We start from the raw sequence: 14,799 nt of genomic DNA on the forward strand, positions 1-14,799 counted from the left end.
GTGGGAGACTGGCCAAGCCAGAAGAACACCTCATGGCCTGATATCAGTTGATCTCAGGGAAGGAGGGGAGCATGATTCAATCATGCATATGCAATAATGTACCCATCATACATGTACAATGAGGCTCCAATCAATACTATACAATGAAGCCAATAAAGGCTGTGGACATGTAGGTTCAAAAAGCTTCCCAGTTGGTGAAAGATATCAATGCATATGTGAGGATAGCATGCCTTTTTTTGAGACATGGAAGCTCTACATTGGGAAACCTCTCAGACTTTGCCCCATGAGTCTCTTCTTTATGCTGATTCTGATTTTTTTGCTTTTGAAATACTAATACTGTAATCATAAGCATAGTACTTTCTGTGAGTACTGTGAATAGTTCCAGAAAATTAATGAACCCCAGGGAGTAGCCGGAGCCATCAGAAGAAAGTGAGGGACCCTGGTGAGGCACCTGAGCTTGTGCCTGGCATCTTGAAGGGGTAATAGGAAAACCCTGAATTTTCAATCAGCAAGTCAGAAGTAAGGGTTTTGTGTGGACTCCTGAGCTTCTAGCAGACATCCTTTTAACTTGTGAGATTTAAATTAGCTCCAGGTGGCCAGGGTTAGAGGAAGAAGTGCTGCAGGAGCATTTGGCATTTAAGACCTTGGGCTGAAGGATGGTGTCCTTTTAGCTTGTGAGATTTGACCTAGCTTCAGGTGGCTAGGGTCAGAGAAAGAAAGTGCCATGTGGGTGGCTGGCGTCAGAGATGATTGAGAAGTAGGAAAGTGGGTATTTGATTAGTCTTCACATTTTAGGGTTTGAAGTTATATTGATTCTTATCTTTAAAATGAACTGGAAAGAAAGGCCTTCTGAACTACTTCCAAAAATCAGCCAATGAAAACTCTATGGATTACAACCATTCAATCCCCAACCAATCTGAATGATGCAGGACTGGGCAGTGTTTCCTCCCATTTTCATGTGGTCACCATAAGTCAAAGCTGACACCATGGCAGCTAACAACAACAACATGATGGAAGATATCACTCTTAAATGTATACTAATTTCTCCCTGGGGTGCAGTGCTGTATTTGATTTATAAGAGTGAAGAGGTGCAGTTCCAGAGACATCCAGTTGGGCTTACTACAACAATTCCCCAAAGGCAAAGCAATCAATGTGGTGGTTGTGCAACTAAAAAGTACATGTACTCCAATTATTCACTCAGGGACTGGAGACATAAACAACTTTGACCTATTGTACCCACTGCCAGCCAGAGCTGGACCAGATATTCCTTTATTACCTGACCCCTGTATGCTGTCATACAAGTTTTGTGGGCATGATAATGCTTTGTGTGTCCAGTTATCATGAGAATGCAGGACTTGTGTCTAACAGTCTTTGAAATGTAGGGATGTTTATTCCACTTTTTAAAGTGTAAATTTCCCTGGGAAAATGATCATAGGTTTCATTAATAAAGAATGGTGGTCAGCATAGTCATGTACATTTGCTTTGGAGTTTCATGGTCTTTCATCCCGGGAGGCCTGACTGTTCATCAGTCAGTGAGTTTAGCGTCTTAGAGCACACTCAGGTGCAAAAACTGGAACACAGATAGTGAATTTGTTTTTTTTTTTAAATAATTTTTATTGTGCTTTAAGTGAAAGTTTACAAACCAAGTCAGTCTATCACATATAACTTTATATACACCTTACTCCATACTCCCACCTACTCTCCCCTTAATAAGTCAGCCCACTTCCTCCTTCCAGTCTCTCCTTTCGTAACCATTTTCCAGTTTCTAACCCTCTCTACCTCCCATCTCCCCTCCAAACAGGAGATGCCAACACAGTCTCAAGTGTCCACCTGATACAAGTAGCTCACTCTTCATCAACATCTCTCTCCAACCCATTGTCCAGTCCCTTCCATGTCTGATGAGTAGTCTTTGGGAATGGTTCCTGTCCTGGGAAACAGAAGGTTTGGGGACCCTGACTGCCGGGATTCCTCTAGTCTCAGTGAGATCATTAAGTCTGGTCTTTTTACGAGAATTTGGGGTCTGCATCCCCCTGTTCTCCCGCTTCCTCAGGAGTTCTCTGCTGTGCTCCCTGTCAGGGCAGTCATTGGTTGTGGCTGGGCACCATCTAGTTCTTCTGGTCTCCGGATGATGTAAGTCTCTAGTTTATGTGGCCCTTTCTGTCTTGGGCTCATAGTTATCATGTGACCTTAGGGTTCTTCATTCTCCTTTGATCCAGGTGGGTTGAGAACAATTGATGCATCTTAGATGGCCGCTTGTTAGCATATAAGACCCCAGATGCCACATTTCAAAGTGGGATGCAGAATGTTTTCATAATAGAATTATTTTGCCAATTGACTTAGAAGTCCCCTTAAGCCATAGTCCCCAAACCCCCGCCCTTGCTCCGCTGACCTTTGAAGCATTCAGTTTATCCCGGAAACTTCTTTGCTTTGGGTCCAGTGCAGTTGAGCTGACCTTCCGTGTATTGAGTAATGTCCTTCCCTTCACCTAAAGTAGTTCTTATCTGCTAACTAATCAGTAAATAACCCTCTCCCACCTTCCCTCCCTCTCCCCCGCCCGTAACCACAAAAGAATGTATTCTTCTCAGTTTATACTATTTCTCAAGATCTTATAATAGTGGTCTTATACAATATTTGTCCTTTTGCATCTGACTAATTTCACTCAGCATAATGCCTTCCAGGTTTCTCCATGTTATGAAATGTTTCACAGATTCGTCACTGTTCTTTATAGATGCATTGTATTCCATTGTGTGAATATACCACAATTTATTTAACCATTCATCTGTTGATGGACTCCTTGGTTGCTTCCAGCTTTTTGCTAGTGTAAAGAGTGCTGCAATAAACATGGTTGTGCATATATCTGTTTGTGTGAAGGCTCTTATTTCTCTAGGGTATATTCCGAGGAGTGGGATTTCTGGGTTGCATGGTAGTTCTATTTCTAACTTTTTAAGAAAACGCCAGATAGATTTCCAAAATGGTTGTACCATTTGACATTCCCACCAGCAGTGTATAAGAGTTCCAATCTCTCCACAGCCTCTCCAACCTTTATTATTTTGTGTTTTTTGGATTAATGCCAGCCTTGTTGGAGTGAGATGGAATCTCATCGTAGTTTTAATTTGCATTTCTCTAATGCCTAATGATCAAGAGCGTTTTCTCATGTATCTGTTAGCTGCCTGAATATCTTCTTTAGTGAAGTGCGTGTTCATATCCTTTGCCCAATTTTTGATTGGGTTGTTTGTCTTTTTGTGGCTGAGTTTTAACAGAATCATATTGATTTTACAGATCAGGTGCTGGTCAGAGATATCATAGCTGAAAATTCTTTCCCAGTCTGTAGGTGGTCTTTTTACTCTTTTGGTGAAGTCTTTAGATGAGCATAGGTGTTTGATTTTTAGGAGCACCCATTTATCTGGTTTCTGTTCATCATTTTTGGTAATGTTTTGTATTCTGTTTATGCCTTGTATTAGGGCTCCTAACATTATCCCTATTTTTTCTTCCATGGTCTTTATCATTTTAATCTTTATGTTTAGGTCTTTGATTCACTTGGAGTTAGTTTCTGTGCATGGTGTGAGGTATGGGTCCTGTTTCATTTTTTTCCAAATGGATATCCAGTTATGCCAGCACCATTTCTTAAAAAGGTTATCTTCTCCCCAATTAACTGACACTGGGCCTTTGTTAAATATCAGCTGCTCATATGTGGATGGATTTATATCTGGGTTCTCAATTCTGTTCCATTGGTCTATGTGCCTGTTGTTGTACCAGTACCAGGCTGTTTTGACTACTGTGGCTGTATAATAGGTTCTAAAATCAGGTAGAGTGAGGCCTCCCACTTTCTTCTTCTTTTTCAGTAATGCTTTACTTATCCGGGGCTTCTTTCCTTTCCATATGAAGTTGGTGATTTGTTTCTCCATCACATTAAAAAATGTCATTGGAATTTGGATCGGAAGTGCATTGTATGTATAGATGGTTTTTGGTAGAATAGACATTTTTACTATGTTAAGTCTTTCTGTCCATGAGCAAGGTATGTTTTTCCACTTACGTAGGTCTCTTTTAGTTTCTTGCACTAGTACTTTGTAGTTTTCTTTGTATAGGTCTTTTACATCTTTGGTAAGATTTATTCCCAAGTATTTTATCTTCTTGGCGGCTACTGTAAATGGTATGGATTTGGTGATTTCCTCTTCGATGTTCTTTTTGTTGATGTAGAGGAATCCAAGTGATTTTTGTATGTTTACCTTATAACCTGAGACTCTGCCAAACTCTACTATTAGTTTCAGTAGTTTTCTGGAGGATTCCTTAGGGCTTACTGTGTATAAGATCATGTCATCTGCAAATAGAGATACTTCTTCCTTGCCAATACTTCTTTCTTGCCAATCTGGATGCCCTTTATTTCTTTGTCTAGCCTAATTGCTCTGGCTAGGACCTCTAGCACAGTGTTGAATAAGAGCGGTGATAAAGGGCATCCTTCTCTGGTTCCTATTCTCAAGGGAAATGCTTTCAGGCTCTCTCCATTTAGAGTGATGTTGGCTGTTGGCTTTGTATAGGTGCCCTTTATTATGTTGAGGAATTTTCCTTCAATTCCTATTTTGCTGAGAGTTTTTATCATGAATGGGTGTTGGACTTTGTCAAATGCCTTTTCTGCACCAATTGATAAGATCATGTGGTTTTTGTCTTTTGTTTTATTTATATGGTGGATTACATTAATGGTTTTCCTAAAAAAAAAAAAAAAAAAAAATTAAACCAACCTTGAATACTGGTATAAATCTTCCTTGGTCGTGGTGGATTATTTTTTTTGATATGTTGTTGAATTCTATTGGCTAGAATTTTGCTGAGGATTTTTCCATCTATGTTCAAGAGGGATATAGGTCTGCAATTTTCTTTTTTTGTGGTGTCTTTACCTGGTTTTGGTATCAGGGATATGGTGGCTTCATAGAATGAGTTAGGTAGTATCCCATCATTTTCCATGCTTTGAAATACCTTTAGTAGTAGTGATGTTAACTCTTCTCTGAAAGTTTGGTACTACTCTGCAGTGAAGCCGTCTGGGCCAGGGCTTTTTTTGTTGGGAGTTTTTTGATTACCTTTTCAATCTCTTTTTTTGTTATGGGTCTATTTAGTTGTTCTACTTCTGATTGTGTTAGTTTAGGTAGGTAGTGTTTTTCTAGAAATTCATCCATTTCCTCTAGGTTTGCAAATTTGTTAGAGTACAATTTTTCATAATAATCTGATATGATTCTTTTAATTTCAGTTGGGCCTGTTGTGATATGGTCCATCTCTTTTCTTATTCGGGTTATTTTTTTCCTTTCCTGTATTTCTTTAGTCAGTCTGGCCAATGGTTTATCAATTTTGTTAATTTTTTCAAAGAACCACCTTTTGGCTTTGTTAATTCTTTCAACTCTTTTTCTGCTCTTTAATTCATTTAGTTCAGCTCTAATTTTTATTATTTGTTTTCTTCTGGTGCCTGATGGGTTCTTTTGTTGCTCGCTTTCTATTTGTTCAAGTTGTAGGGACAGCTCTCTGATTTTGACTCTTTCTTCCTTATGTATGTGTGCATTTATCGATATAAATTGACCTCTGAGCACTGCCTTTGCTGTGTCCCAGAGTTTTTGATAGGAAGTGTTTTCATTCTCATTGCATTCTATGAATTTCTTTATTCCTTCCTTAATGTCTTCTATAACCCAGTCTTTTTTCAGCAGGGTATTTTTCAGTTTCCAAGTATTTGATTTCTTTTCCCTGATTTTTCTGTTATAGATTTCCACTTTTATTGCCTTATGGTCTGAGAAGATGCTGTGTAATATTTCAATATTTTGGATTCTGCAAAAGTTTGTTTTATGACCTAATATGTGGTCTACTCTAGAGAATGTTCCGTGTGCGCTAGAAAAACGGTATACTTTTCAGCTGTTGGGTGGAGTGTTCTGTATAAGTCTGTGAGGTCAAGTTGGTTGACTGTAGCAATTAGGTCTTCCATGTCTCTATTGAGCTTTTTACTGGAAGTCCTATTCTTCTCCAAAAGTGGTGTGTTGAAATCTCCCACTATAATTGTGGAGGTTTCTATCTCACTTTTCAGTTCTGTTAAAGTTTGTTTTATGTATCTTGCAGCCCTGTCATTGGGTGCATAAATATTTAATATGGTTATATCTTCCTGGTCAATTGTCCCTTTAATCATTATGTAGTGTCCTTCTTTATGCTTTGTGGTGGATTTAACCTTAAAGTCTATTTTGTCAGAAATTAATATTGCTACTCCTACTCTTTTTTGCTTGTTGTTTGCTTGATAAATTTTTTTCCATCCTTTGAGTTTTAGTTTGTTTGTGTCTCTAAGTCTAAGGTGTGTCTCTTGTAGGCAGCATATAGACGGATCCTGTTTCTTTATACAGTCTGTGACTCTCTGTCTCTTTATTGGTGCATTTAGTCCATTTACATTCAGCATAATTCTAGATAAGTATGTGTTTAGCGCTGCCTTTTTGATGCCTTTCTATGTGTGTTGTTGACAATCTCATTTTTCCACTTCCTTTTTTGTGCTGAGACATTTTTCTTTGTAAATTGTGTGTTCCTCTTTTTCATAGTAGTTGAATTTATGTTTGCTGAGTCATTATGTTTTTCTTGGTTTTTATTTTGAGTTATGGAATTGTTAGACCTCTTTGTGGTTACCTTAATATTTACCCCTATTTTTCTAAGTAAAAACCTAACTTGTATTGTCCTATATTTCCTTGCTTTCCTCTCCATATGGCAGTTCTATGCCTCCTGTATTTAGTCCCTCTTTTTGATTATCGCGATCTTTTACATAATAACTTCAATGATTCCCTGTCTTGAGCATTTTTTTCTTTCTAAAATTAATCTTAATGTGTTTTTATGATTTCCCTATTTAAGTTGATAGGTGTTCAGGGTGTTCTGTTTTGTGACTTTGTGTTGTGTTGGTATCTGATATTGTTAATTTTCTGATCAAACAATTTCCTTTAGTATTTCTTGTAGCTCTGGTTTGGTTTTTGCAAATTCTCTAAAATTGTGTTTATCTGTAAATGTTTTAATTTCACCTTCATATTTTAGAGAGAGTTTTGCTGGATATATGATCCTTGGCTGGCAGTTTTTCTCCTTCAGTGCTCTATATATGTCATCCCATTTCCTTCTTGACTGCATGGTTTCTGCTGAGTAGTCTGAACTTGTTCTTATTGATTCTGCCTTGTAGGAGACCTTTCTTTTATCCCTGGCTGCTTTTAAAATTTTCTCTTTATCTTTGGTTTTGGCAAGTTTGATGATAATATGTCTTGGTGATCTTCTTTTTGGATCAATCTTTATGGGGTTCAATGAGCATCTTGAATAGATATCCTTTCGTCTTTCATGATGTCAGGGAAGTTTTCTGCCAAGAGATCTTCAACTATTCTCTCTGTATTTTCTGTTATCCCTCCCTGTTCTGGAACTCCAATCACACGCATGTTATTCTTCTTGATAGAGTCCCACATGATTCTTAGGGTTTCTTCATTCATTTTAAGTCTTTTATCTGATTTTTTTCAACTATAAACTTTTTTTTTTATATTGGTGTCAATTTCCTTACTGTCCAGCTCCCCCACTCTGCATTCCAATTGCTCGATTCTGCTCCCCTGACTTCCGATTGAATTGTCTAATTCTGTAATTTTATTGTTAATCTTTTGGATTTCTGAATGCTGTCTCTCTATGGATTTTTGCAGCTTATTAATTTTTCCACTATGTTCTTGAATAGTCTTTTTAATTTCTTCAACTGCTTTATCAGTGTGTTCCTTGGCTTTTTCTATAGATTGCCTTTTTTCATTTTTGAGGTCATCCCTGATGTCTTGAAGCATTCTGTAAATTAGTTTTTTATATTCTGCATCTGGCAATTCCAGGATTGTATCTTCATTTGGGAAAGATTTTGATTCTTTAATTTGGGGAGTTGTAGAAGCAATCATGGTCTGCTTCTTTATGTGGTTTGATATAGACTGTTGTCTCCAAGCCATCTATAAGATATTGTAATGATTTATTTTATTTTATATTTGCTCACTGAGTCTTATGTTGTTTTGTTTTCTTTCAATATACGTAGATGGGCTACTAGATTGTGCTGTCCTGATTGTTGTAGCCTTTGAATCACTTATGTCCTATTACCAGCTGTTCAGGGCTGTTACCAGATATATAAGCCTAAGAGTCCATTCACTATTCTTGAGTAGAATCTGATTTTGGGTCATCTAGTGGGTGGTGTAGACTGTCACCTACCCACCTAGAGGAGTAGTGATAGTTGCGTGCACAAGATTCTAGTAGCAGCAGGGGGTCACACTCTAGGGGAGGCAGGATACTGACAGGCTTCCCCTAAGTGCCAGTGAGGTAGATGTGTCTCTATTCCTAAAGCACTTTGGTGGGTGGGCTCTGCAGCTGTACCTTAGGCTTCCAATGTATGTACCTCTATAGATCGTTAGGTGTCACCATCCTCAGACCCCTATGGCAGGAGGCTAGGTGGTTTGGGTGGAACTTCAGGCTTCAGGCCTCAGTTCCCCGTTGTGGGTCAGTGAGGGCTCTGTTGAATACACAGAGATACCAGACCCGGGAAACTTGTCTTTCCAGTAATCCGCTAAAACAATTACAGTCAGATCCCTATCAGAAATGCCTTTGCATTCTAATAGCCACCTTGTTCCCTGTAGGATGAAAGCCCAAGACTGTGGATCTCATATGCTTGGCTGGAGCTGGTTCTGTATTTTTAGTCCAATTTTGGGAAGTCAGGGAAGGATTTTTGGTCCTGGGTTTTTTGTAGCTGCTTCTCTCCAGCCAGGAGAATGGGTTAGGAAAAGACAAAAGAAAAAAAAAAAAAAAACCCGCAGAGCACTTCACTCACTGGCTCAGGAAATTCCAATGTTAATGAAGCTGCCTGGGAAGGGGAGAGGAGGGATCAGGTAGATAGGAGAGAGTAGCACCCTGGAATGTAGACAAAGTTACTTATCTTGCTTGGTGATGACTGTTTTATCTGATATTCCCAAGGGGTGTGTAGCTTGTGTGCATTGGCTAGGTTCAGATTGCCCCTGAGGGTCAGGCCTGTGTTCTGTGCTTGTGCTGTCTCAGAAGCCATGGTCAGTTCCTACGCTCCCAGTCCAAAGCCCAGCGCCAAGATTCCCTGGCTGGGACGCCGCACTCCAAGCTCCAAAACCAGTCACTGTCTCCTGGTGACTTCTCCTGTCAGCCGCATTGCTGTGCTGCCTGCGTGCACTGGCTGGGCTTCCCCCAAGGTCACTTCTGGGGGCTAGGGCTGCATCCCGTGTTTGCGCCATCTCAGGATGCCGTGCTCAGCTCCCCTGTGCCTAGTCCAAAGCCCGGAGCCAAGGTTTTCTGACTGGGACACTGGCTCCAGTCTCCGGAAACAGTCGTTGCTTCCCCGTGGTTGCTCATTCTCAGTCTCTGTCACTCAGGTCAACTCTTTAGAACTGTGTTTGATGGTCAGGGTTCGTAGATTGTCATGTATGTGATCAATTCACTTGTTTTTCCAAGTCTATTTTGCAAGAGGGATCCGAGGTAGCTTCTACCTAGTCAGCCATCTTCGACTGCTATTTTTCCAGATAGTGAATTTTATATTGAATGAGCGCCCTTAGTTTCCTGACTATTCATCCATCATGTCTTTTATTTGTCTAAATTCAGCAGTAGCTTTATTGAGTGTCTATCTATGTAGCCTCTAGGGGCAATATGTTCTATTAACCAACCAACCACTTTCTGTGGAGCCAGGCTCCTTCAAACTTACTTGTTAAGGCTTTTGAAAATTAACTGTTGTCTTCTATTTTTTCAGAGTCCTTTAATACCAGTTTATATTAGTTAGCCTAGTTCTGTGATGACATCACTTACAATCAGCCTATCTGCAGAAGAGAGACAAAACTGAATTTAATGATGGTGATGCCACACTTGAAAGTATATTCCTTATTCTTTGTGTGGGGGGGAAAGGTATATTATCTAAGCCTTCCCATGGAACACAGTGCTCTGGTGGGTATTCCAGCATTATATAGACTATCTACTCTAGCATGGCTGCTTCTCTGAGTTTTTTAATATCTTCTTTTCATACATGGGAATTCTGACATTACTTCCTCATTCACTGTAGGCCAATTTTTTGCCCACTCTTCTAGATACATGGTTGTAGTTGTGTTTGTATCATCTTGCCTGAGGTTTTAATCCTATATTCCAGGAAACTGCTCCAACAATATAAACCAACCAATTAACTGTATCTTCCAGGGTTCCCCAGAGAAACTGCATCAATAGTATGTGTATATATATCTATACATATGTCCTGTTTCACATACACACTCACTCACATGAAGGTATTTATTTCAAGGAACTGGCTTATGCAATTGTGGGGGATGGCAAGTCCAAAATTTGTAGGGCAGGCCGATGACTCTTGGACAAGTGTTGATGCTCTAATTTTGAGGCAGCATTTCTTCTTCCTCAGGGAAACTCGTTTTGCTCTCCAAGCCTTTCAACAGATTGGATGTAACTCTTCTATTTGTGGAGGATAATCACCCTTAATTTAAAAGTTACTAATGGCACATATTAACCACTTATTCAAAAGTGCCTTCACAGCAATATCTAGATTAGTATTTGATTGAATAATTAAGTATTATAACCTAGTCATGTTGATACATAGAATTAATTATCACCTCAAGCCTATCCAATTGTAAATTCTGTCCCTCTTATCAAGCACCCTTAGAATCTGATCACATTTGTTTTCTCCTGTCATTTGCTGGTTTACGCTGATTGCATCCTGCTTTGGAATACTTTGGAGTACTCTTTGGAATACAGTCTCTTTATTTTCTTCTCAGGTCCAGCACAGCCTCAGCGGCTTATGTTGAGTTGTAATCCTATTTAGCAATGACGAGAAGGGTAGCTAAGGAAGCTCTTAGGGAGGTTTTCTTGCAACGTAGTAGCTGTTCTTAAGAAAGAGTTTTGCTAGCTTTTCATAGGGAGGAGTGGACCACTTTTGAAGGCTGAGAGAGGTCATGAAAATCTGGGAATCCAAGATTTTGTGGGCATCAACCTTGTCTTAGCTGACTTGTCTTGCATAATAGTTTAACATTCTTTGGAGCTTGACTGCGTTTGCAATTAAGCTCTGAGCCTGGTCCTTCACTTTCTCTGCCATTTCATTGCAGGAGATAGTTGTTATTGGGTGCTGTCAGTTTGATTCTGACTCATAGTGATCCCATGTGATAGGGTAGAGCTGCCGCATAGAGTTTTCTAAACTATAATCTTATGGGAGCCTATTGGCCAGTCTTTCTCCCATGGAGTGGCTGGCTGAGTTCTAACTCCCAAACTTTCCACTAGCAGCCAGGTACTTAACTGTTTGTGCCTTCAGAACTCCTTTGCAGGATATTAGAGCCTCTTTATACAATACCGGGGAGACCCCTCTACCCTTCACTTATTTTTTCTTCAAATGAAAATAATCTGGGTAGTTTTTTCCAATGACCTTTCTTTTGATGAATGCATGGCCACTACACAAAGGTGTTAAGATGTTAAGAAGAGAATTAGTAATATACACTAAAAAAAAAAAAAAAAAATTCACTGTCGTTGGCTCGACTCTACCTCATAGCGATCCTATAGAACAGAGTAGAACTGCCCCACAGGGTTTCCAAGGAGCCGCTAGTGGATTCAAACTACCGAGCTTTTGGTTTGCAGCTGAATGCTTAACCACTCTACCAGCGGGGTTCAGTAATAAATAGAGACATACATATTGATTTTTATCTTGAAATGAGCGGTGCTTGAATTCTGAAATGATACCAATTTTTTTTTTTTTTTGCTTTGGTATTTCAATACAATTTTGCAAACAACATACTGACATTTTATTATGACTTTAGAGTTACAACTAAAATATATTAGTTGATTTGTTAATCTGATTAAACCTTTCTGTGGAGACTAAAACAATAATTTTATAAATCATATTTACTTGTAGAAATGTCACAGCTCAAAGTGCAACTTGAAATCATTATAAATTTATTATCTAAACTGTTTCTTGAAAAAATTGAAAAGGGAAAAACAACTAACAAAAATCAAATGGCAATATGCTAAGTATGAGAGCTGTAAATAACAATCCAGATTGCTGAGCAGAAATAATTTGTGTGGTATTTCTGAGCATTACCTGAACTGATATTCAGTGTAATCCTCTTATAAGAGATTTTCACACTTTTCTGATGTAAATGACATTCTTATATAATTCCCTTTGGATTTTCATAAATTAAATACAAACAGAGTTTTGAGTTATTTAATAACTTGAAACAAATATAGCTTCTTGAAACTAAAGGGGGTATGAAGACGTATATGATTGTTAAAACTAGTTTTTTTTTTAATCTCAGTATGTGCTCTGCTTTACATATTATACAAATAATTATACACATTATTTTAATTAAAAATAAATAAATGACTATCATTGTTTATTTCATAATTTTACAGCAACACAGCAGTAGAAATAGTCAGAAAATGACAGGTACCCTATTACATTCAAAAGGTCATGACATTTGAAACTGAGTCTCTTCTGAGTAATTTGTAAAATAGGTTGCTATAAATATAGGGTAACATTTCATGTGGTATATAGTTGTTTTATGGAATTTAGTAGTATATAATAAGTATATGAGCAAATTTGCAATATGTAACATCTTTGACATTTTTATCTCCTTCTTACAAGGACATAATGCCCGTTTTCCAAGTCCGACTTATAACCCCTTCACATGGTTGTTTTTTCTGGTTTCATGTCCTAACTACACCTATGAGGTAGGCTATTTGTATTCATAATAAATGAACTTTATTCAATGATATACTAAACACAGCTTTTTTTGTTTACATAATTGTAGGTAAATACATATGATAAAGTTTACATACAAATGTTTTAAATGTAGATGTTTTAAATATAGTCAAGCATTTATATCATGATACAGACTTCAATTCATGCTTTAGAATAGAAAATTGGAACATTGCAACCACAATGTATTCTGCAAAAGTTATACTTTGAACTAAATTTAATCAATATTTAAAGAAGATTTTGTAATACTTATAAAATGTCTTGAGATGTTTCAGGACTTTACATTTATCATTTTTCTTTGGGAAAATGTAATTTTTTTTTAGATATAGTACTGTTTTATTAGATTGTGTATGACTATCATATTTGTCAATGTATTTGTTATATTTGGAAATTTATTGCTACCTATAGCTAATAAAAAAAATTTTTATAGCTATTTTGACTATTCTTTTACTCTCAAATTAACTATTTAATGCCACAAGTGAACAAATTACATGTTCAACCATAGATTTCTGTTCATTTTTGTTTCAATTTAACAGATTGGATCATGGGTTAGTTTCACAGTGATGACACAAACACTGCCAGGTAAGAAGAATTAGGTTTACTAGTAATTAATCAAGGTAAATGTAGGTTAGAAGAAATGATTTCTGAGAACAAGTTGCTACTGTTCCAAAGTTTACATGTTTGTGAAATTATTTGTGTATTCATTTTTAGTTGGGGTTTTTAGCAATATTAAAATATACTGAAACAGCATTTGCTATGTATCTTTACATAAATGCTACTTAATCCAAGCTAGGAAATATAGTCCAGGTATATTAAACAATGAAGTTAAAACAAAAAACAGAACTCATAATAATGGACTTCCCTTGAAACTCTGTTGTGTGTGCACGGGCATGTTTATGTGCTGTGCCTTGTATTGTCCATGAGTGTCTACAAAGGGAGAACTGGGGAGTGTGGATGTGTACTCTTGAGTGCTGGGCCTCATAACTCAAACTGAGAAGTTGAAATGCACAGTCTTCACGTATTTGAAGGATTTGTGTAATAATCATTTCACCTATTCTTTGTTTCACTGTGAAAATGTTTTGAGTCACAATTAGTATGGTTTATGTAACATATGTGTATGTATTTATATATATTTTTTTGTGTAGAAGGATATTATGAAACTGTTATTGAAAATTTCAGAGAAAGTCAATTACATATTTGGATGTATTTGTAGCACTGGAGTTTTTTTTTTTTTTAAATATGCATTTATTTTGAGCTCTACTATTTATTTCCTATGTTTATGCATCCATGCAATAAGCATTGATTGAACATATGCTAGACAAAGAGTATGAATAATAAAATTGATAGTAAATTATGTAACATCTAACAGATACTTTAAAAGCTATATGTCTGCTTGTGTGTGTGTGTGTGTGTATGTGTTTTATAAACTATATCCATCGCTGGAATAAGAAGGAAAATGATAATTATTTCTTTTTTCTTCCAGTTGGAATTTTTACACTCCTAATAAGTATCCAGATGTCATTGTGGGCACAAAAGAAACATAAGACTTATCTGAAGAAATTCAATTCTTACATGCACAGGAAATCAGCAATGATTCCATTCATATTGTAAAAAAATAAATAAGTAATCTTATGTCATGCAATTTGGAAACTCACTATATCCGACTTAGTCATTCATAGCTGGCTATTGTGTTCAAGAAATTCACAAACACCACAGTACTTTTCTTGAGCAAAATAACCATATCAAATTTAAAATTTAGCTAAATTTAGATTAATAAACTTGATGCAATTTTAAACTAGAAATTAGAAGTAAAATTAATGGAATATAGCACTGAACATATTTGTAAGTCATTGCTGCTGGAACAAGGCTTTTTGCGTCATTAAATATTCCACAACAGCATTTTCATGAAACAATCAATATATTCAAATTCTAAAGGAAATATTTGTTAAAGTTGTGACATTTAAATCACTTGAATTGCACACATTATTTTGACAGTAGTAGATTTTTTAAATTACTTAATATGTTACCTAGAATTGTCAAATGTCTTATTA

At 37.1% G+C, this 14,799-nt stretch overlaps 1 protein-coding gene across 1 annotated transcript in view; it reads left to right on the forward strand.

The window, feature by feature from the left end:
- Window positions 1-14,359, forward strand: part of TECRL (trans-2,3-enoyl-CoA reductase like) — a 150,465-nt gene extending 136,106 nt beyond the window's left edge. Inside the window, exons 10-12 of the mRNA XM_049887101.1 lie at window positions 12,635-12,720; window positions 13,285-13,330; window positions 14,232-14,359. Coding sequence (XP_049743058.1) covers window positions 12,635-12,720; window positions 13,285-13,330; window positions 14,232-14,359 — 260 coding nt within the window. The remainder of the gene's footprint in view (window positions 1-12,634; window positions 12,721-13,284; window positions 13,331-14,231) is intronic.
- The last annotated feature ends 440 nt before the right edge of the window (window positions 14,360-14,799 follow it).

This window comes from Elephas maximus, chromosome 5 (assembly GCF_024166365.1).
Source record: "Elephas maximus indicus isolate mEleMax1 chromosome 5, mEleMax1 primary haplotype, whole genome shotgun sequence".
NCBI lineage: Eukaryota > Metazoa > Chordata > Mammalia > Proboscidea > Elephantidae > Elephas > Elephas maximus.